Source organism: Bufo bufo, chromosome 6, assembly GCF_905171765.1.
Source record: "Bufo bufo chromosome 6, aBufBuf1.1, whole genome shotgun sequence".
In the NCBI taxonomy this organism is placed as follows: Eukaryota; Metazoa; Chordata; class Amphibia; order Anura; family Bufonidae; genus Bufo; species Bufo bufo.
The window spans coordinates 83,987,788-84,009,302 of record NC_053394.1 but is presented as its reverse complement, the minus strand read 5'-3'; the positions used below and the strand labels follow the sequence as shown (position 1 = coordinate 84,009,302).

Genomic DNA, 21,515 nt, shown 5'->3' with positions numbered 1-21,515 from the left:
CAGACTTCACATTCACTACAGATTACATCATGTACCTTTCTAACGGGTGAGAGAATAAATTTTTTGCGGGAGTTCTTCTTTAAGCACTGGGACAATTTTTGTTTTTTTGGTGTGTTTTCATTTATTTCCTCTCCAAGACCCACAACTTTTTAAATTCTCTGTTCATGTAGCCATATGACGGGTCATTTTATGCAGGGAAAGTTGTATTTTTTGTCACCATTTAATTTAACAAATCCTGTATTAGAAAATGGAAAAAAATTATTTGCGCGATGAAATTGAAAAACAAAAAAACAATAATTCTGCCTTGTTTTTTGAGGATTTGTTTTTACACCATTCACTGTGCACTTAAAGGGACATGATGGTCTTATTCTGTAAGTCAGTGTAATTATGGCGATACCACTTTATGTATTATGCTTTACTACTTAAAAAAAAAAATGAAGAAATAAGCATTTGCTTTGCATCGTCATATTCTGACCCCCATAACTCTTATATTTCCATCTACAGAGCTGTGTGAGGGCTTGTTTTCTGTGGGGGGCGCTGTAGTTTTTATTCATTACCATTTTGGGTTACATACAACTTTCTGATCACTTTTTTTTTTTATTTACTGTTTTGTGAGGTGACCAACAAATGACAAATTGCGTTTTTTTTTTTGTTTTGTTTTTTTTCCATTACAGTATTTACCGCATACGAACATATTTTTATAGTTTGGACATTTTTAGACGTGGCGATATCTGTGATGTTTGAGCCCTCCTGATTTTCCATTTTTGCATCTTAATTTTTCGCTCCCTGCCTTTCCAGAGCCATAACTATTTTTCCATTCACATAGCCATATAAGGGCTTGTTTTTTGCGGAACAAGTTGTACTTTCTAATTGCACCATTATGGCACAATTTAGTGGGAAGCAGATAAACAAATTGCAAATGGGGCAGAATTCATTATGCAGTAAAACTGACTGGTGCTCTTTATTCTCCAGGTCAGTACGAATCTGGCGATACCACATGCACAGTTTTTCTTGCGTCTTAATATTGAAAAAAAATAAACTTTCGAATAAAATGTTTTCTTTTCATCGCCATAACTTTGTTGCAGTTATGTCTATGGAGATGTGTGAGGGCTCATATTTTGCAGGACAATCTGTAGTTTATGATAATACCAATGTGGGATGTGCATGACACTTTGATCACTTTTTATAAAAAAAATTTGGGAAGGTAAAGTGATAACGAAAAAAAGGCTGCTTTGCTGTTTTTTTTTATGTCATTCACCGTATTTTTTTTTATATTTTAATAATACGGTCGTTTTTACATGCGGCGATATCCATGATATTTTTTTTTTATTTTGGGGAAAGAGGGGTGATTTGAATTTTATTGATTATTTATTTATATATATATATATATATATATATATATATATATATATATATATATATATATATATAATTTTTTTTATTTTTTATTTATTTATTTATTTTTCTTCCTACTTTTCGTTAGAACCCCAAGGGGTCTCCAACTTGCAATCATCAGATTGCAATTTGTATAGAATAATGGAATTTGCTCCATTATTCTATATAGAAAGAGGTATATTACAGTTCAGTGCTGCCACCTGATCTGTAATATACAAATAATGAGCCTGGAAGCCTAGTACAGGCTCTGACTTATTACATGCATAGAGCGCTTTCCCCAATCTCTACGAAAGCATTCCTACCTCGGAGGTGCGCGCTTACGGGTTTTAGCCCTCTCAAACAGATACGCAAATGTCGTAAAGGGGTTATCCGGTAATAAATATTGATAACCTATCCTCAGCATAGGTCATCAATATCAGATTGGGGGGTCTGACACTCTGGACCCTCACCAGTCAGCTGTTAGAGGAGGTCAGGTGCTCAGTGAGTCTTCCTAGGCCATGTGATGTCACCCTAGATTGGTCACATGGCCTAGGTGCAGCTCAGCCCCATTGAAGTGAATGGGGCTGAGCTGCAATACCAAGGACAGCCACTAAACAATGTACGGCACTGTGCTTGGGAGAGATGCTTGGGAGTCTGCTGAGCTCACTGGAGCTCCTAGGAAAGCGGTAGCTCCCCGTAACAGCTGATCTGATAATGATGACCTTTCCTGAGAAAAGCATCATTATATATTTCTGGATAACTCCTTTTATGTTTTTATTGTTTGTTATATATGTAAATTTGGGAAGGGGGGGTGATTTAGAATTTTTTTTATATTTTTGTAGCTGTTTTATTTTTCAACCTGGATTTCTGACTCTATTGATCAAGTGGAGGGGAGAGTGTCCATGGAAGCAGGGAGGAGGAGATATTGTGCACAGAGTTGGTTAGGTGCACTTTAGCCCTAATTTGCATAATTTAAAATTTCCCTTATTTCTCCTAAATACAGCAACGGATCAGGGGAAGAAAGGCATGGTTTTAATCAGCAGGTTCAGTCCTGCCAAACATTATGGCTGTTTTAATAGGGTTGGTCCTGCTGAGAGATGCCCTTTTAAAGTGTACCTACAGCTTTATATGTACTTTGGGGGTCATTTATGAAACAGAAATACGCCTAAATTAGGCATAACTCTGGCACAGATTGCACTGAGAAGGTCCTTCGCGCGACTTCTTCCCGCTCACACCAGGTCTTAAAAAGTAGGCGCAGAAGCTGTCTTACATTTAGAAACGGCAGTGGATGCGCTAAAGTTATATAGAGGACGGCGCCTCTTCATAACTGTGGCGGATCCAGCGCAGGGCCTTATTAGGATTGGCATCTAAAATGCCGGTCTTAATAAATGTGCCCCTGTATTAAAAACTGTTGTAAATGCCATAAAATAAATTTTTCTAATATGCTTTATTTTTTATAATGTGTTACCAGTGAAAGGGCATCTGTGCATGCTGTTAGCAGAGCAGAGTGAGCAGCCGCGGGACAGGAGCTCACATAACGTAGAGAAATCCCAGAAGACACAAGGTGTTTCAAAGGCTTATGCTTTTTAAGTGTGACATGTCCAAAAGAAAAGTTGTGTTTTTTTTAACTAAAGGTGTCAGAACTTTCTCCAAAACCATGGCCAAAGGAGACAATATGGCGTTTACGGATGTCACAATCGGGCGTTCTGGAGGGGTCTACAAGACTCTTGTGTACTTTTGGGAGTTCATAAAATACCGGGGTTACCGGTGACTGGTTTATAAGAAAGTCACGCATTTTCTCATCAATGACTCCCAAGTCCACATAGTGATAAAACACATCCACTATTCTTAAATTGATCCATAATAACCAAGGATACCGCCTTATCTGCAGGTTTTACGCGATAATGGACTCATTGCATGATTGCAGTATCCTTTTTAATCTTTATGAGATACATTTTCCTTTTCTTTGAGGTCTGATGTGATTCAATGTATTGTTATTTTTGCTTACAAATGTGGCTCCGATTGTAACAGTCTTTTTGTCCGTTTTAAAAATACCGCCCAGTTTGGGCGTCCGACGTCAAACCACATGGCTATTGCAACTTGGATTTAAAGGGGTTATCCAAGACTATAAAATGCCCCTCACAATGAATATACTTACCTGGCTCCCCACTCCCTGCGCCGCTCCTAGTCCCCGCACTGCCACTGCTGCTTCTCCCAGTCCGTGGATAAAAACATCCGTTGTGGGGGGGTGCAGCCAATGGCAGACGAGGACGAACCTCCCTAGCATTGCAGCTGACGCTAGGGAGGCTCCCCACCCCCTTCACAGCCTGCCATTGATTGCTCCCCCCCCGACACCGGATGTTTTCATCTGCGCACGGGGAGAAACGGCGGTGCGAAGACCAGGAGCGCCACAGAGAGCGGGGAGCCGGGTAAGTATATTCATTGTGAGGGATCGGGCATATGGGTGAGCATTTTATAGACTTGGATAACCCCTTTAAGACGGTGTGAATCATATCTCTGTATTAGTTGATTAAGGCTCGGCGGGCCGAAACGCGTTTCTAAGAGTGTATACCTTATGATATACCTTGCGTCTGCTGGGATTTCTATATGCTGTGTTACTGGAGATTTCTCCTTTCCAGCTTCAACGCATATAAGGATCGTGTGCTGACCGGCTCCATCTATAATTAGGAGCTCACATAAGACATAGCTCTTCTGCCTATGCCTCTCTGCTAAGGTCTGACAAACGCTATTTGGTTCTGCATCTGAGTCGCATTTTTTGCATCTCGGATGCAGACCCATTCACTTGAATGGGGCCACAAAAAATGCAGACAGCACTCCGTTCTGTGGGGCCGCAAAAAAATTAGAACATGCCCTATTCTTGTCTGTTTTGCAGACAAGAATAGCATTTCTATTATGGGCAACCCGCTCCGTTTTACAATTTGCAGAGTGCAAAACACTGCGCAGTCGTGTGCATGAGCCCTAAGTGTGTAGCCTGGGGAATGATTCAAATGACTAGTTCAATGACTTTACAGAGAATTTCCCCCTTTTCCCAGCATTGTCATGGATAGTGCTGCCACTACCAGAAATGAATCCCATTGAACAGGTTTACCATGCAAAAAAATGATTCATAATTTTATATCTTACAGGTCCAAGCAGATCTCCACCCCCGTTGTTATGCAATTTGGGCATGCCGAGACTCTCTTGCCATTATTGGCCCTGATGGGACTGTTTAAGGATGAGAAACCTTTGACCGCTGACAACTTCTCCAAACACGTGGACCAGAAGTTTCGCAGTGGCAGAATTGTGCCTTACGCTTCAAACCTTGTGTTAGTCCTGTACCACTGTGATTTGGCAGAGTCCCCTGAGGAAGAGTACCAAGTTCAGATGCTGCTTAATGAAAATCTTCTTCCCTTCCCTCATACCCAAGAGTCTGTCTGTCTTTTTGATGACTTGAAGAAGCAGTACAGCCACCTTCTTGACGGCTGCCATGTCAAAGACGAGTGCCAACTGACAGCAGCTTATACCTCTGAGGGTGAGCTATGAGATGGTTATGGGTAGATAAATTGAGGCTTCTCAGCTGCTGGTGGAACAATTTCCAGGCTGGGATGTAGAGTCCACCAGCTGCTGGTAGGCAGTAGGTACTATCCGTCAGGTTTGTGGTGGAGTCCAATGAATTACCAATGATTTCCATTTCTTCCACCTCTGGGAACAGGTGAATTGTTCTTTTTTTTTTATTTTTTGGCATACCTACCCTGAGTTTGAGTAGGCCAGTATGCCATCAGTATTTTGTGCTTTACAATCTTAGTGCTTTATTGGAGGTTCCGTGCAATATTTAGGAGTGGCATTTTTCTTATCTGCTTGCTTTCCAAAATTGATTTTGGTGAGCTGTATATTGTGGCGCAATCATGCTGACTTTACATATGGCGCACACTCCCTCAGTATAGGCTATAACCGTTGGGTGATGGAGGAGGACTAGCCGACCCTAGGTTGAATGTGGCTACATTGTTCGGAGCAGTGAATTCTCTTCTTGGCAGCTTATGCAACTTAATTACAAGGTTAGCCCACTCATGGGAACTGAGCCCACTCAATGATGGGCTATGTGTTTGGAGCTACAAAAGAGCCTTGTATGTAGACAGTCAAGATTAGATTTAGTAGCCTGTATGAATGACTTTCCAGTATGTAAAAGTTTACAGAGACCAAACATTCAAGAGAGGATTGTGCACATGTATACGATTCTTTACATAGCTGACATCCTTAGACTGACATGTTTGCAGCATTATATGCTTCAAGTGCAACTGACAATGAAATTTTTTAAGCTCTGGTGTAGTTATAGGATGCAGTGGGGCAAGTCACAATTGGGCCCCTACAACAAGAGCCACAATGTGCAATACAGAGGTGCTATGACCAAACAAATGACAAATTGAATTACACTAGGCTGAGTTATTCTTTTTTTTTCCCCACCAGTTGTCATTTTTTTAAATCAGGGCAAAAAGCTTTACGTATCTCTGTTTTAGAGTCAAGTCAATGAGTGAGATCATCTCCAGATGAGCAATGCTGAGTGGTCGCTAAGACATCATCAAGGGTCTTGTACCTTCCAAGTGCTGCTAAAATAGGGTTAGACTTTAAAGGGGTTATCCGGGTTAAAATAATGATGGACCCCCACCAATATGGTAATGCTGACCTATCCACTGGAGAGGTCATCATTACCATATTGGTGGGGGTCCAAGTCCCAGCACCCCTGCCAATCAGCTTTTTCTGGGATCCACTGCACTCCCTGGAGCTCTGTTGAAAGTGGTGGGCTCCCAGCAGCTTTCCAAGCAAGGTGTCGTACATGGTGTATGTGCTTGGTATTGCACTCAGTCCAATTGACTTGAATGGAGTTGAGCTGCAACAGGGCCACATGAACAATGTGTGGTGACATCACTGGCCTAGGAAGAGGCCGCCACACTCACAGAGCGCCTGGCCTGTTCTAACAGCTGATTGGCTGGGTGTCTGACCCCCCCAAATGTGATACTGATGACGTATACTGAGGACAGGTCATCAATATATTTTCCCGAATAACCCCTTTAAACTGGCCATATACTTAAAGGGACACTTCCTTCAGAACGTGTTTTTTTTCTTTTTGTTTTTGTTTTTTTTTAAACTCAAAATCCATAGAAAACATTTTTTTTAATGCTTTTTTATTTCGGTAGCTGAATACCAAAATGCTGAAGGTAGCTGAAAATTAAATGAAAAAATATTAACCTTCTGTACTAGTCAACAAAAATGATTAAAGCTCCTACATAGATAGGTAAACCATTGCCAGCTTACTGCGGCTGTGAGGGGAAAATGTTATCTGAATTGTAATCCTCATGGTAATAGTAGAGGTTGAATTAGGATAATAGTATGCCAGGTCAATTGTTCCCTTGATAGGCCTAGATAAAAATGCCCACAGAAGAGCATTGCATTGATTAGGATAATGTGTGACACTCTAATGGAGTCCCTTCCCTCTCTGGCCGCAATGCTGGTCTGACTGAGAGAGTTAAGCGAAACTATTTGCTGTGCTAAAAGTTCAAACAAAGGAGATAAAAAGCCAGGTCACAAAGAAGAATATATGGAGTAATTTAAAAAAAAAATGATGTCCAGGAAACCACCCCCCTGTTTTTTCTAAAAAAAATATATAGAACATATACATGCTATCAATAATGATAAAAACTTTTGATGGAAGTGTCCCTTTCAGGTTAGGACCCGCCACAATGTGGCCAGTCAGTTGTGCATCAAGGCTTTGGTGCCAGCATTGCGACCATCAACATGGCCGCTATTATTGACGGATCAGGGGCAAAAAGAAATGTAAGAAAATAGAACCTGCCTGCGCAAAGTGACGAATGATCAGTTGGAAATTGGCATACAGTTAAATGTGGGATAGCAGATGACAATGGCAAACTGATAGGCTGAAATAGTCAAAATCTTTATTTATTTATTTTTTATTTTTTAATGAAGAAGCTTTAAATAAATAAATTAATTAATTAATTAAAAACCGCATTAACATTCCATACATACAAAATAGGCAACTGATAAATAGTAATCCTGTGGTGGTTTTGGGGAACATTCTATACCAGGGGTGGGCAATTATTTTTTCGATGGGGCCACATGAGAAACTGAAAATATTTTGGAGGGCCGGGCCAAAAGGCTAAACTCAATACTGCATAAAATCACCGCGTCCTGGCACAGGCGGGCGTGATGACATCATCATGCCTGCCTGCGCTGGGATTTCACTACCAAATAGACCTCAGGCCTGTAGCCTATGACAAGTCTTGTCGCCATCTGCAAATTTTAAGGCGCATTGGCGACCATTTTGGTCGCCATCTGGAGCGCTGTATTGCATCAGTGACATGAACACTCTCCACATAGAATGTTATATTACATCAGTGACATCACCGCTCTCCACATATAAGTGATATTTTACATCAGTGACATCACCGCTCTCCACATATAATGTTATATTACATCAGTGACATCACCGCTGTCCACATATAGGCGATATATTACATCAGTGACATCACCGCTCTCCACATATATGTGATGAGCGGTGATGTCACTGATGTAATGTATTACTTACCGGTATATGTGGACAGCAGTGATGTCACTGATGTAATATATTACTTATGTGTGGAGAGTGGTGATGTCACTGATGTAATATATCACTTATAAGTAATATATTACATCTGTGACATCACCGCTCTCCACATATAAGAGGCATATTACATCAGTGACGTCATCCCTTGGCGCTGGGGTGCGCAGCCAGGGCCGGCCTTAGGTGTTCAGGCGCCCTGTGTGAGCTAACCTTGTGGTAGTGTTACCTGCAGTCCTATGTAAAACCACAGATAACACTAGTGCTAAATAATGTAGTAGTGTTACCTGCAGTCCTATGTAAAACCACAGATAACACTAGTGTAGATCATGTGGAAGTGTTACCTTCGTCCTTAGTGTGCCTCCCTGTGTCTATCGCACGGACTCCATGCTGGCGCTGCCTCCTCTTCCATCTTCTTCCCCGCACAGAACGTTCTGAAGCAGCTGCGTCAAGACATAGGAACACTGTGGGCAAGGTGATACACACAGGGAGAGACATACACACAGGGACGGGGACACACACAAAGGGACAGACACACTCACACACACACAAAGGGACGGACACACACAAAGGGACAGACACACACGGACGGACACACACAGGGACGGGGACACACACACAAAGGGACAAACACACACACACAGGGATGGACACACACACACACACACAAAGGGACAAACACACACACACAGGGATAGACACACACACACAAAGGGACAGACACACACACAGGGACGGACACACACACACACACACACAAAGGGACAGACACACACACACAGGGACGGACACACACACACTGGCACACTCAACATCAGCAGCAAGTCCAACCCTTAATGACCCCCACAATCCCTGGGGGGGGGGGGGGGTGATGTAGTAGCAGGCAGGAAAGCACACACTGTCCCCCTGTCCTATATGAGCCCCCCCCACCCCCACCAAATACCTGTAAGTTCTGTTAGTTGCTTGGCTTTGGCTGTGGCTGCTGGCTGGGGCTCCGCCTCCTTCCTCTTTCTGCCTGTGCGGCAGCTGCATCACGCTCCAGCAGCCACTGGTCTGCTCTGTTAAAGAGACAGGCAGGCCAGGCAGCAGAGCGGAGCGCAGAGCGGCCGCGGGCCCCGCCCCCTCCTCACTCCGGACAGTGACTCCGTGCTGTTACAGGGCCGGCGGCGGCGGCGGCAACAAAAATGCCGGGGGCCGGATTAAAAGGTCCGCCGGGCCGTATACGGCCCGCGGGCCGTAGTTTGCCCAGGTCTGTTCTATACAGTTCTGTAACCACACATTGCAATTATATTACATTGTCACTAACTTCCTACAACTTAACATATTTAAAGAGAACCTGTCACCATAAAAATGCAGTGCAATCTGCAGGCAGCATGTTACACAGCAGGGGGAGCTGAGCAGATTTATGTATGGGTTTTCTGTGGAAATATTTAATAAAACTTGTATTTCACTGGTCATTCTGTTCTTTGAAGTCCAGGAGGCGGTCCTATCAGTGATTGACAGCTCTCTCTGTATACACAGTCATAGAGGGAAGGCTGTCAGTCACTGATAGGACCGACTCCTGGACTTCAAAGCCCAGAATGAGCAGGAATTTAAATGAGTGAAATACAAGTTTTACTGAATCTTTTCCCATAAACTATGGGGGTCATTTATTAAGACCGGCATTTTAGATGCCGGTCTTGGCGGTGGACCGAAGTTATGAAGAGGCGACTGCTTCCGAGCTGTCTTACATTTAGACCTTTTTTCTACCCCTGAAACGGGCGTAGAAAATGGTAAATGAGACGGCCTTTCTGGCCCATCCCCTTCCCCGCCCACAATTTTAGACCTGGCGTGAACGGGATAATGACCCCCCCCCCCCCCCCCCCCCCCCTATATATCAATCTGCTCAACTCCTTCTGCTCTATGCTGTCTTCTGCTTAGATACCATGTTCAATTAGACAGGTTCCCTTTAAAGTAATAACTACACTTCAGTCCAGCTTTTTCGAACAGTTGAAGCTATTGGACCAAAACCAGTGCTGCAAACACAAACGGGGAGATTTTTCAACACCGGTGCTTGTCTTGATATCCTGAGTTGCTGGAGGATGTGCCTAATATTTGACAAGGCTTGCTCCTCGTCATAAATTAGGAGCCTCCTCCGGCAGTCCGTGCACCTAAGCAGAACTCTATGGTAGCTTTGAGCTGTTATAGATTTCTGGCTTAATCTGCAGCAGAAAACTGGCGTAAATGAATATAAATTTGTTGCGGCAGCTGGCCATGGTTTCTTCCTGCCCTTTTCATGTCCCCTTTTGGAAAAGTGTCAAGGGCAGCGTAAAAAAATAGCACTTCCGGCTATTTAAAAAGTCGCATTTAAAAAGCAGCAAACACACAGTTTACGACTTATTAACGCCATTTTTATGGCAAAGGAAGATGATAAATCTCCCCCAACATGTTACAAGTAGAGGATCATGACACCTTACCGATCCTTCACAGCTGCTGTTCAGCTAGCCCCGCTCCTCTTCTAAGGGTTGACATGCCAACCATGGTTTTGGCCATTGATTGGCTAAGAGGGCCTCATATGATTTTATGAGTGCAGGACAATAGCACCGCGGGCGGCCGACATGCACAGCATCATTGTAATCTATGATGCTGTGCGCTCCTGTGCACACGATCAATGCCGCTCCGGGACATATGGCCCGCTCACAGACTGTATGTCTCGGAGGGCATACGGTCGTGTGCAAGGGCCGAAAGTGTTAGGCCCCAGAACGGGAACTGGAGAGGAACAGGGATCAGAGCAGTGGCCAAACACAGCAGCGGAGGATCAGTGAGTACTGACTGTTATATTATTTTACCTTAGGGCTCTTTCACACTTGCGTTCTTGTCTTCCGGCATAGAGTTCCGTCGTCGGGGCTCTATGCCGGAAGAATCCTGATCAGTTTTATCCTAATGCATTCTGAATGGAGAGAAATCCGTTCAGGATGCATCAGGATGTCTTCAGTTCCGGACCGGAACGTTTTTTGGCCGGAGAAAATACCGCAGCATGCTGCGCTTTTTGCTCCGGCCAAAAATCCTGAACACTTGCCGCAAGGCCGGATCCGGAATTAATGCCCATTGAAAGGCATTAATCCGGATCCGGCCTTAAGCTAAACGTCGTTTCGGCGCATTGCCGGATCCGACGTTTAGCTTTTTCTGAATGGTTACCATGGCTGCAAGGACGCTAAAGTTCTGGCAGCCATGGTAAAGTGTAGTGGGGAGCGAGGGAGCAGTATACTTACCGTCCGTGCGGCTCCCCGGGCGCTCCAGAGTGACGTCAGGGCGCCCCACGCGCATGGGTGACGTGATCACATGGACACGTCATCCATGCGCATGGGGCGCTCTGACGTCATTCTGGAGCGCCCCGGGAGCTGCACGGACTGTAAGTATACCGCTCCCCCGCTCCCCGCTCCTACTATGGCAACCAGGACTTTAATAGCGTCCTGGCTGCCATAGTAACACTGAACGCATTTTGAAGACTGATCCGTCTTCAAATGCTTTCAGTTCACTTGCATTTTTCCGGATCCGGCGTGTAATTCCGGCAAATGGAGTGCACGACGGATCCGGACAACGCAAGTGTGAAAGAGCCCTTACTCTGACCTTATTTTTAATTATAATTATGCTACCGGAATACGCCTTTAATCTAAATTAATCTAGAGTTTTAAATAATTAAAAATGTTACCAGTCTTTTATTGAAAAATCCAAATATACATACATATTTCTAGGGCTCACCCGGCCTCCGGGCACAGGGTAATATGTACATTATATGATATTTTTATTATGCATTATACAACAAACTGTTTTGATGAGCACTTGGATTAACTTTTCTCTTTTTTTTTTACTTGTTGGCATGCACTGATATTGTAAGTTATGCCTGATTATTCATAAGTTTGTCAGGGCCTTTGGTCTTAGATTGGGGTGCTAGTGTGGTTTTCTACTTACACATTAGACTTGGGGTACATTCACACTAGCAGTTTTCTTTTCCGGCACTGAGTTCCGTCACAGGGGCTCTATACCGGAAAAGAATCCGTTTTATCCCCATGCATTCTGAATTGAGAGTAATCCGTTCAGGATGCATCAGGATGTCTTCAGAGCTGTGGATTGCTGTCCCAGGATATCCTCATTATCAGTGTTTGGCACAATTGGATGAAATTGTGTTATTAACCGATACCACACACCCGGTGGGTGTTCTTCCTTATGTGTTTGCCGGAAAACACCACACTTTTTCCTCTGCACCAGCTGTTTATATATGAGCCAAATGATAGTGTAAAAGTACCAGACGTATCATTATTTTGTACAAAACTGCCTACATGAAAATAAAGTATTGAAGAACATGAATGTGGACTTTGGATGTTAGGCTTCTTTTACATTACCGTTTTCAGTTCCACTAATGAGCGGAAGAAGAAGCTTCAGTTTTGTCCCTATTCATTGTCAATGGGGACAAAACTGAACTGAATGAAATGGAGTGCACCAAAATGCATTGCGTTCCATTTGTTTGCGCTCCCATCGTGGACAGGATAACGCTGTGGTGCGGAGCAAGACGAATCCGTCCTGACACACAATGTAAGTCCATGGGGACGGATCCGTTTTCTCTGACACAATAGAAAACGGATCCGTCCCCCATTGACTTTCAATGGTGTTCAAGACTGATCCGTCATGGCTATATAAGAAATAATACAGCCGGATCCGTTCATGACGGATCCATGCGGTTGTATTATGATAACGGAAGCGTTTTTTGCAGATCCATGGCGGATCCGCAAAAAACACTAATGTGAAAGTAGACTTAGGCTACTTTCACACTGGCGTTTCTGGGTCCGCTTGTAAGATCCGTTTCAGGGCTCTCACAAGCGGCCTAAAACGGATCAGTTTAGCCCCAATGCATTCTGATTGGATAAGGATCCGTTCAGAATGCATCAGTTTGGCTGCGTTTGGTCTCCGTTCCGCTTTTGAGGCGGACACTAAAATGCAGCTTGCAGTGTTTTGGTGTCCGCCTAACGGATCCGTCCTGACTTACAATGTAAGTCAATGGGGACAGATCCCTTTTCACTGACACAATATGGTGCAATTGAAAACGGATCCGTCCCCCATTGACTTTCAATGTAAGTGAAGACGGATCCGTTTTGACTTAGACTTTTTTTTTATGAATAATGCAAACGGATCTGTTATGAACGGATACAAGCGCTTGCATTACCGGTACGGATCCGTCTGTGCAGATACCAGACGGATCCGCACTGGACGCAGGTGTGAAAGTACCTGTGTGAATCTGATATTTGAATCTGGCATTATAACAACCGGCAAATGGATAGCTAACATCGCTCTCCCAGCTGATGTTTAAAAGAAAGCGCTTTCACCCAAACAAGCCCAGATATCCCGACAGCGTCTGGCGTGCTACAGGAAGTAGCAGGAAGCTAGCGAAGCTCCATCACCTGCATAGGCACCGCCGGAGACACGAGAGACGCCAGAGACATACAGGGAGCCGTATCATAAGCTTATTCCGGGACAACTAGAGAAAAACTATGATCTTCTACAGCATAGTTCAGTCTACCAGTCACAACAGACTGCATCTGTGGCAATGAGGTATTACTGAATCCTTCCATCTATAACAGACAAAAGTTAGAGGTAAGCTTACCCTATACTCACCCCACGTGGGACGCCACAAATTGGATATCCCCCTCATACATGTGAGTACTGGACTAACTTTTGGCAAACCACTGTTTATTACGGAACTCTTCTTCTTGACCATACTGTGAGTCCCAGATTGCAACATTGTAAATGAACATGAAGTGGTAGCTACAAGTTACATTCCCTAGAGCAGTGTTTCCCAACCAGTGTGCCTCCAGCTGTTGCAAAACTACAACTCCCAGAATGCCTGGACAGCCTTTGGCTGTGCGGGCATGCTGGGAGTTGTAGTTTTGCAACAGCTGCGCTGGGAGTTGTAGTTTTGCAACAGCTGGAGGCACACTGGTTGGGAAACACTGCCCTAGAGAACCATAAGCCACATGCCTGAGGGAAGTGACTTGGGCATTACTATTGCAGAGTTCCTTCACACTGTGGACAGTATATCTATATATTATTTTTTTGACCAATATTTTTTTCTCCGTGAACACGCCTGCACTTTAGAGTATATAACCTTTTATCTTTTGCTGCACGTTTTGTATTCTCTCTGCAAGACTCTGGATCTTTTTCACCTTTATCTATATTTTGTATTCCATTGACTTACACAGATCTAGACTTTCTTCACCTATAGGTCACAGTTTGAATTTGATATATTTTTTCTCACACTATTTCAATAATTCATGCATCACATCACATGATGACTCATTCACCCTTTTTATTAATTTTTTGCCTGAAATTGGAATGAACTCTGCTTGGATCTCAGAACTTGTATCTCAGTAGATATTGTATAAGCTTCTAAGCTGACGTCCATATTTTATTGAATATTCGCAGTGCTGCTAATTTTATATATTTTTCTTGCCTTTGATATATATTTGTCTTATTATACTTGAAGATACCTGTACAGACTTTTTTTTATATTTTTTTTTTATTTTATACTTATATCCCCAGTTACCTTTGATACAAGCACCCACTTAATAAACTAATTTAGTGATGCTATATTGAGTCTATGTGAATCCATATATGAGTGCCCACTCATTTTCTTTTGATTACTATACGCAGGTGTGAAAGTAGCCTTACTCGAATACACCTCTATTTCTTTACCGGTGATTTCTAAATAAATGGATATAATAAGTATTTTGTCTCTTGCTTTTGGAGGAACAAGTGATTCCCAAGGTCGTTTTTTCATATCACACAGTACGGAGAATACGCCAGCATAACTGTAGATCAAGATCTTCTTAAACCCAGCTTTATTGAATGATCCAAGTCATGTACAGAAATTCTCTTAAAACCGTGCATGTGTTTGAATCAGTAAAACAAGAGGATATTTGTGCATGACTATGAAGTGCTCTCTGCTTCACAGCCCCTCCCCTCTGTCCTGAGTGACAGCTGTAGCATCCAACCAGAAGACCACTACTGCTGTCACGCAGAGGGGAGGGGCTGTGAAGCAACTCAAGGCAGAGAGCACTTCACAGTGAAGCTCCACCTCCAGTGCACTTCAGGATTCTAGCAGAATAAAATTTTATATACACACTACTCCTGTCATGTTTGTACTGCTCTCTCCAGAACCGACCTAGTTCTGTCAGAAGTTCAGCATGGTCAAAAGCACTAACAGTCTGGTATATATGTTGCGTATTTGCTTTTTACTTGAATAAGAATATTCTCATTGAGTTCAAGCAATGTTTGGAAAGGAAGGGTGGGGTGGGGTCAGGGGCAGATTGGCCATAGACCCTACAGGGAAATTTCCCAATGCCTAGGAAGGCCACCCAAGCCCTTCTAACGGCCACCAGTCGGACACATAATGATCTTCTTCTCTCTTACACACCTGGCCAGCAGCCGCAGGTCCATCCTGAATTCAACAGTATCGACATCCTCAGGACAGAGATACAGTTGAATACTGTGGCACAGGTGGCAGTATTTTGTGCTGCACTATGGTATTTGGTTCAGCTGGGGCGGTATATTGCTCTGCACGATGGTACTGTTGGCCCTGTCTACTTCTGTTGTCCCTGCCTAATTATGTTGCCCCCCCCCTCCTTCTGTCAATATGAACCCGCCTGCAATATAGGGCCAGTTTTACCTTTTTTTTCCCAGGGCCACTTTTAGTTCCCAGTATGCCCCTGGGTGAGATTTGTGAGATTTCAAAGCAAAATCCACAATGAATTCCACAGATTGTGCCAAGGATTTTGCATAGAAAAGTGCTTCCTCTTGTGAATTCCAGGATTAGCCCTATATTGTTTGGGGTGCATATAAATGACTGTGCGATATATATAATTTTTTTGCTGTGGAAATATAGAAAATAACAGTGTATTGTGTGATTTTTGGTGATTTTTTTTTAAATTTTTTTTTACTCTTTCACATGAAAAAAAAACCTGATAACTAAATTTTATGAATTATCATGGTTGTGGATTTTTTATGTGGATTTTTTATTTTTATTTAACGTGTGCACAAAAAAAGTATTTTACATTTTTTTATAGGGGTGAGATTTTTTTATTTTATTTTTTTATTACACTATCATTTTTAAAAGCACCCATTATGGGATAGATTTTTTAATTTATTTAGTTCAAACATAATGTATTAGCATATTCCTGTATACTATTACATTATGCGCTGTGTCAGTATGACACAGGCTGCTGTTAGATCAGCACTAGTGTTCCCTCACGGAAGGCTTACTGAGCAGACAGCCCTGGAGTCCCCATAGGTCCACAGGACTGACTGTGGATAGCTCCCCCAATCTCCGATTGGGTCACTGGGAGATTTGGTGACTCGATCGCAGGAGAGAATCCCCTTTGATCATGCTGATGTATGGACCTTGCCATGATCAAAGGGTTAACAGCTGGGATCGTAGAAGCTGCGGTCTGTGAAATGGAGCCTGGCTATTACTAACAGCTGTAGCAGTGTAGCGCATGTCTGGTTCACTAAATAATTGAAATAATTATTTCAAGCTTTTACCTCAGGGGATGTGTCCTCTCTGCTGCAGTTCTCTCTCTGTTACTGTCACAGCTTCTAACATTTAAAGGATGGAACTGAGCAGGTGCCACTACTTCATATGTGGACGTGCACCTATATCAATATACAGACTAAACACCACAGGGTGCCATTATAATGATGTAAAGAGAATATTTCACAACTAGACAATTTTTGTAACCGAAAGTAAATGTCTAAAGTAAGTAGTGTTTCATGCTGAATAATATAAAAAATAACTTTTAATGGTGTGTAGGAAGGCGCAAGGGTCCGTCGTTGACGGAAGGTATGTGTCACCGAGGTTCCTGGCCTTGGTGAAGTAAGAGCCAGTATTTTCAAGTGTCAGCAGCAGCTAGTGCTGGTTGACACGTTGCTATTTTAGTATGGATGTAAGCTGATCCGGGCCGGCTCTTACTGGGAGTAGCCAAAGTGCTGGGTGGGTGGCTTCTCCCCACGCTCCAGGCCGGGTCTTTACTGGCCTATATCAAACCCAGCCAGCAGTCTCAGCTGGGTGTGGACTACTCCTCTCTGACAGTGGAGCGCTGTCGGTCCCTGTGTGTTTTGGGATCTGAAAACTTGTGCCGTGCAAAAGGGCTGGGAGCTACATGCTGAGAAACAGGCCCCTAAAGCCTGCTGTGGACCACAGGTGGAGAAACTGCAAATAAAACACTGAACTGTTTAAGTTAAAGATGTTGTTGCCTCTATACTGTGTCCGCTAGCCTGTCTACCAGAGCAAATCCCCACAATTGGTGTCGGATGCATGCAAACGCAGTGAGGCAGGCCTGAAGGCCGAAAAGTTTGTTTTTCCCGGGCACGAGTGTATGTCCTATATTAAGCCGGCAAGGTTACGACCCGTGTCCCCTGACAAAATGGAGGCTGTCGTGAAAGCCCTTGTGGAGGCTAACTTGCAGCAGCGGAGGCTAACAAGCAGCAGCAGGAAACTAACCAGCTGCTATTACAACATGTGATGGCATTGCAAGCGGCAGGAGCGTCCCAGAATGTCCACGATGCCCGGAAAGCTGTCCGTGCAGGGATCCCTAAGATGACCCCCACGGATAACGTTGAGACCTATCTTGCGGTGTTTGAAAAGGTGGCCGTGAGGGAGAGGTTACCCCGAGACCAGTGGGCTGAGGTGATTGCTCCGTTCCTGGCGTCTGGACCCCAGCAAGTGTTTTTCAATCTACCGATGATCAAGCGGCCGACTACCCGACCGTAAAAGGTGAGATCCTGGCAAGACTGGGGGTGAATATATTGGTCCGGGCCCAGCAGGTGCATCAGGGGGAATTTAACCTGGCTGAACCCGCCAGACCTCAATATTATGACCTTGCTACACCGATTGCAAAAATGACTGCAGCCTGACGTATTGATTTCCACTGCTATGCTGGACCGTCTGTTGGCGGATGTGTTCTGGAGGGCTTTGATGTACCCTCTCCAGCACTGGATCGGCCAGGTGTCTCCTGGTAATGCCTGGTGGAGCGCTACGAGGCCACCAGAAAACTACAGTGCGGTTCTTTTGGGAGGGGGCCCGTCAAACCCCAGAAATCTTCACGCGGTGCCACTGCGTCATACATCAGCCAAACTCATAGCGAAGGAGTTAATGGATAAGTTTTCTCGAGTGGGTCTGCCTAAGGAGGTTCGGACTGACCAAGGGACCCCGTTTATGTCCAAGGTCATGAGGGAACTCTGTAAGTTGCTCCACATAAAACAGCTACGGACGTCCGTGTATCATCCGCAAATGGATGGATTGGTAGAGAGGTTTAATCAAACATAAAAAAATATGCTAAAAAGAGCGGTGTCTAAGGATGGGAGGGACTGGGACCTTCTTCTGCCCTATCTCATGTTCGCAGTGCGAGAGGTGCCCCAGGCCTCTACTGGGTTCTCGCCCTTCGAACTGCTATACGGCAGACACCATCGCGGTCTCTTGGGCGTGGCCAAAGAGGCGTGGGAACAACAACCCACACCGCACAAAAGTGTTGAGTATGTCGCCCAGATGCAAGGATGGATAGAAACCGTGTTACCTATGGTTAGGGAGCATATGGAGGCAGCGCAGCGAGCCCAGAGTAGGGTCCATAATCGGCAGGCTCGGGTCCGGAACTTTAACCCGGATGATCGGGTATTGGTTCTGGTACCAACCGTAGACCGTAAGTTCCTAGCTAGGTGGCAGGAACCCTACCAGGTACTTGAAAAAATTGGAGAGGTAGATTACAAGGTACACCAGCCAGGGAGGTGAAAGCCGGAGCAGGTGTACCATGTGAATCTGCTCAAACCATGGAAAGATAGGAAAACCTGTACTGAAGACAGCCCACGACCAGGGTTTCTAGGGAAAGCGGTGAAAATTGCTGACAGCCTCTCCTCTAAACAGGCTCAGGAAGCCAGGGAGTTCATTAGTTGGAACACGGATGTGTTCTCGGACCTCCCTGGACGCACTTCCATAATCTGGCATAACATTATCACTAAGCCTCAGGCAAAAGTCTGGTTAAAACCATACCGGTTACCCGAGGCTCGGCGACAAGCCATTGCGGAGGAAGTGCAGCTAATGCTGCAGCTAGACGTCATTGAGGAGTCCAAAAGTGAATGGATCAGTCTGATAGTCTTAATACCCAAGCCGGACTGGACATTACGGTTCTGTAACGATTTTCGCAAACTAAACGAAATCTCTAAGTTTGATGCATATCCCATGCCTCGGGTGGATGAGCTTATTGAGAGGTTAGGCCAAGCTCTGTATTTTTCTGTTTTGGACCTCCCCAAAGGGTACTGGCAGGTACCCTTGACGGAGGCTGCCAAGGAGAAAACTGCCTTCATCACACTAGAAGGGCTGTACCAATATAAGGTGTTACCCTTTGGTCTGCATGGCACCCCTGCTCTTTTTCAACGGCTCATGGACATTGTACTTCGTTCACATCGTCGGTACGCTTCGGCTTACCTGGACGATATTGTCATTCATAGTACCGACTGGGAAAGTCATCCCCAAAAGTGCAGGCTGTAGTGGACTCCCTTAGGAAGGCTGGACTGACCGCTAACCCAAAATAATGTGCGATAGGGTTAGAGGAGACTAAGTACCTGGGGTAAGTCATTGGACGCGGAGTCATCAAACCCAATATAAATAAAATAGAGGCGATTCGGGATTGGCCCCGACCTGTCACCACTAGGCAAATAAAGTCCTGGGAATGGTGGGCTACTATATGAGGTTCATTCCCCATTTTGCCACTTTAGCGGCTCCGTTGACAGGGCTCCTGAAGCTAATGTCAGCCAGTTTAATACTGAAAATTCTAGTGGCAGAAACCCTTTAAGACCAGCGTCTAAAACGCCAGTGTTAATAAATGTGCCCCTCAGTCCTCAATTAAGGCCAACTAAGCAGGTAATTATTGTGAACAAACTGTTCCTTCCTGATAACTGCCGGCTCATTAGCGGAGGTAAAGAGCTGTAGTTACATGCAGCAATCGTTCTCTACATGGGGATGAGTGATCACCAATGCGATCACTCATCCCCATAAAGAATCAATGTCTCTGGGCAGCAGATCCATATTTACACAGGACGATCTGCTACCCAGGAACAGTGATGTTGGTGTCCACATCAACAGTGCTTTCACCCAATGAAAAAGGGTTTGATCACCAGGTGACCGGAAGCAGCTTTACAGGGGTCAATTATTGGGAACAAGTGTTCATACAAATTATTGTTCCCAATAATTGACCTGTGTACACCTCTAGAAAATAGCTTCATCTCTGCAGCCCCCAGGGACGTAGCATGGACCGAAGAAGCAGAGTGTGGTTGCATAATAGGTTTAATTGAATATGAAAATGAAATATTTATGCACCATTGGACAACCGTCCAGATTATACTGGATTTACGGGTCAGTGAAACTTCTGTCCACGAATAGCAACTCTGTGCTATTCGTGGACAGGAGTTTTTTTAAACTATTGCTGAGTCTTTCTGAAGGAAGATGATGAGATGTAAGTAATAGAAAAGTTACGTCCAAGACGACCTGGAATGCTTTATGCGGTTTTCATGAATAAACCACTATATTCCTCCTACAGAAATCTGCAACGCTTTTATTTGCTCCACAAATCTCCTTTCCTTGACGGATAAATATTCTATTTTCCATGAAAAGGTGAATCGAGGCCTCGAGTAATTACCTGCAACTCCACAAGTTGCCTTCACAATGTACTTTATTTTAACGAAGGGGCTTCACAGGTCACTGCACTTCATCAATGACCTTTTTCTTGCGGAGCAATTAATAGGCTGGATATGACAGGGTACCTGTACATCATGGTGTATAATAAAGCTGCAGGTAACTCACAGGGCCGTTAATATAAGTAATATCAACATTTCACATCCATATCCCACCAGTGGTTGCCAAAGGTCTACTATACCAACATATAGTTAAATAGACAAAGAGCACATAAGAAAATACTAACTAAGGCCTGTGTCACAATGACGGCAGAAGTCCCGGTAGGCTGTTTCAGCAGAGAAGAGACTGCCAGAGCTCTCTGGATCCGGACAGACAAGAAAACATGGCATACAGGGGTATTTGTTTGACCGAATCCCAGCATTATAGCCAATGGGGCTAGTGGCCATTCTGGTAACATCCGGCAGTCCCGGATCCAAAGAACTAGGGAACTCCTGCCGCATACAGGCCTAATTATACAGCTACATTCTGCAAATATAGAAATTCACTCATAGTAACCTAATTTATAAGGCTGAAAAAAGACATTTGTCCATCCAGTTCATCCTGTTATTCTACAAGTTGATCCAAAGGAAGGCAAAAAAATAAAAAACTCTGAGGTAGAAGCCAATTTTCCTCATTTTAGAGGGGGAAAAATCCTTCCAGTTAGGCAATCAGAATAACTCCCTGGATCAACGACCCCTCTCTAGTAGCTATAGCCTGTAATATTATTAAGCTCCAGAAATACATCCAGGCCCCTCTTGAATTCCTTTATTGTACTCACCA

General features: G+C 44.1%; 1 protein-coding gene and 1 long non-coding RNA gene across 2 annotated transcripts in view; both read left to right on the top strand.

Annotated features, from left to right (window-relative positions):
• MINPP1 (multiple inositol-polyphosphate phosphatase 1) overlaps window positions 1-6,121 on the top strand; it is a 76,660-nt gene extending 70,539 nt beyond the window's left edge. The window contains exon 6 of the mRNA XM_040436955.1: window positions 4,521-6,121. Within this exon, the coding sequence (XP_040292889.1) occupies window positions 4,521-4,917 (397 nt within the window). The 3' untranslated portion in view covers window positions 4,918-6,121. The remainder of the gene's footprint in view (window positions 1-4,520) is intronic.
• Window positions 6,122-13,175: 7,054 nt separating this feature from the next.
• On the top strand, window positions 13,176-21,274 carry LOC121004182. The gene is made up of 3 exons (XR_005779673.1): window positions 13,176-13,234; window positions 14,669-15,147; window positions 21,264-21,274. It is a non-coding gene; the product is annotated as an uncharacterized LOC121004182 (long non-coding RNA).
• The last annotated feature ends 241 nt before the right edge of the window (window positions 21,275-21,515 follow it).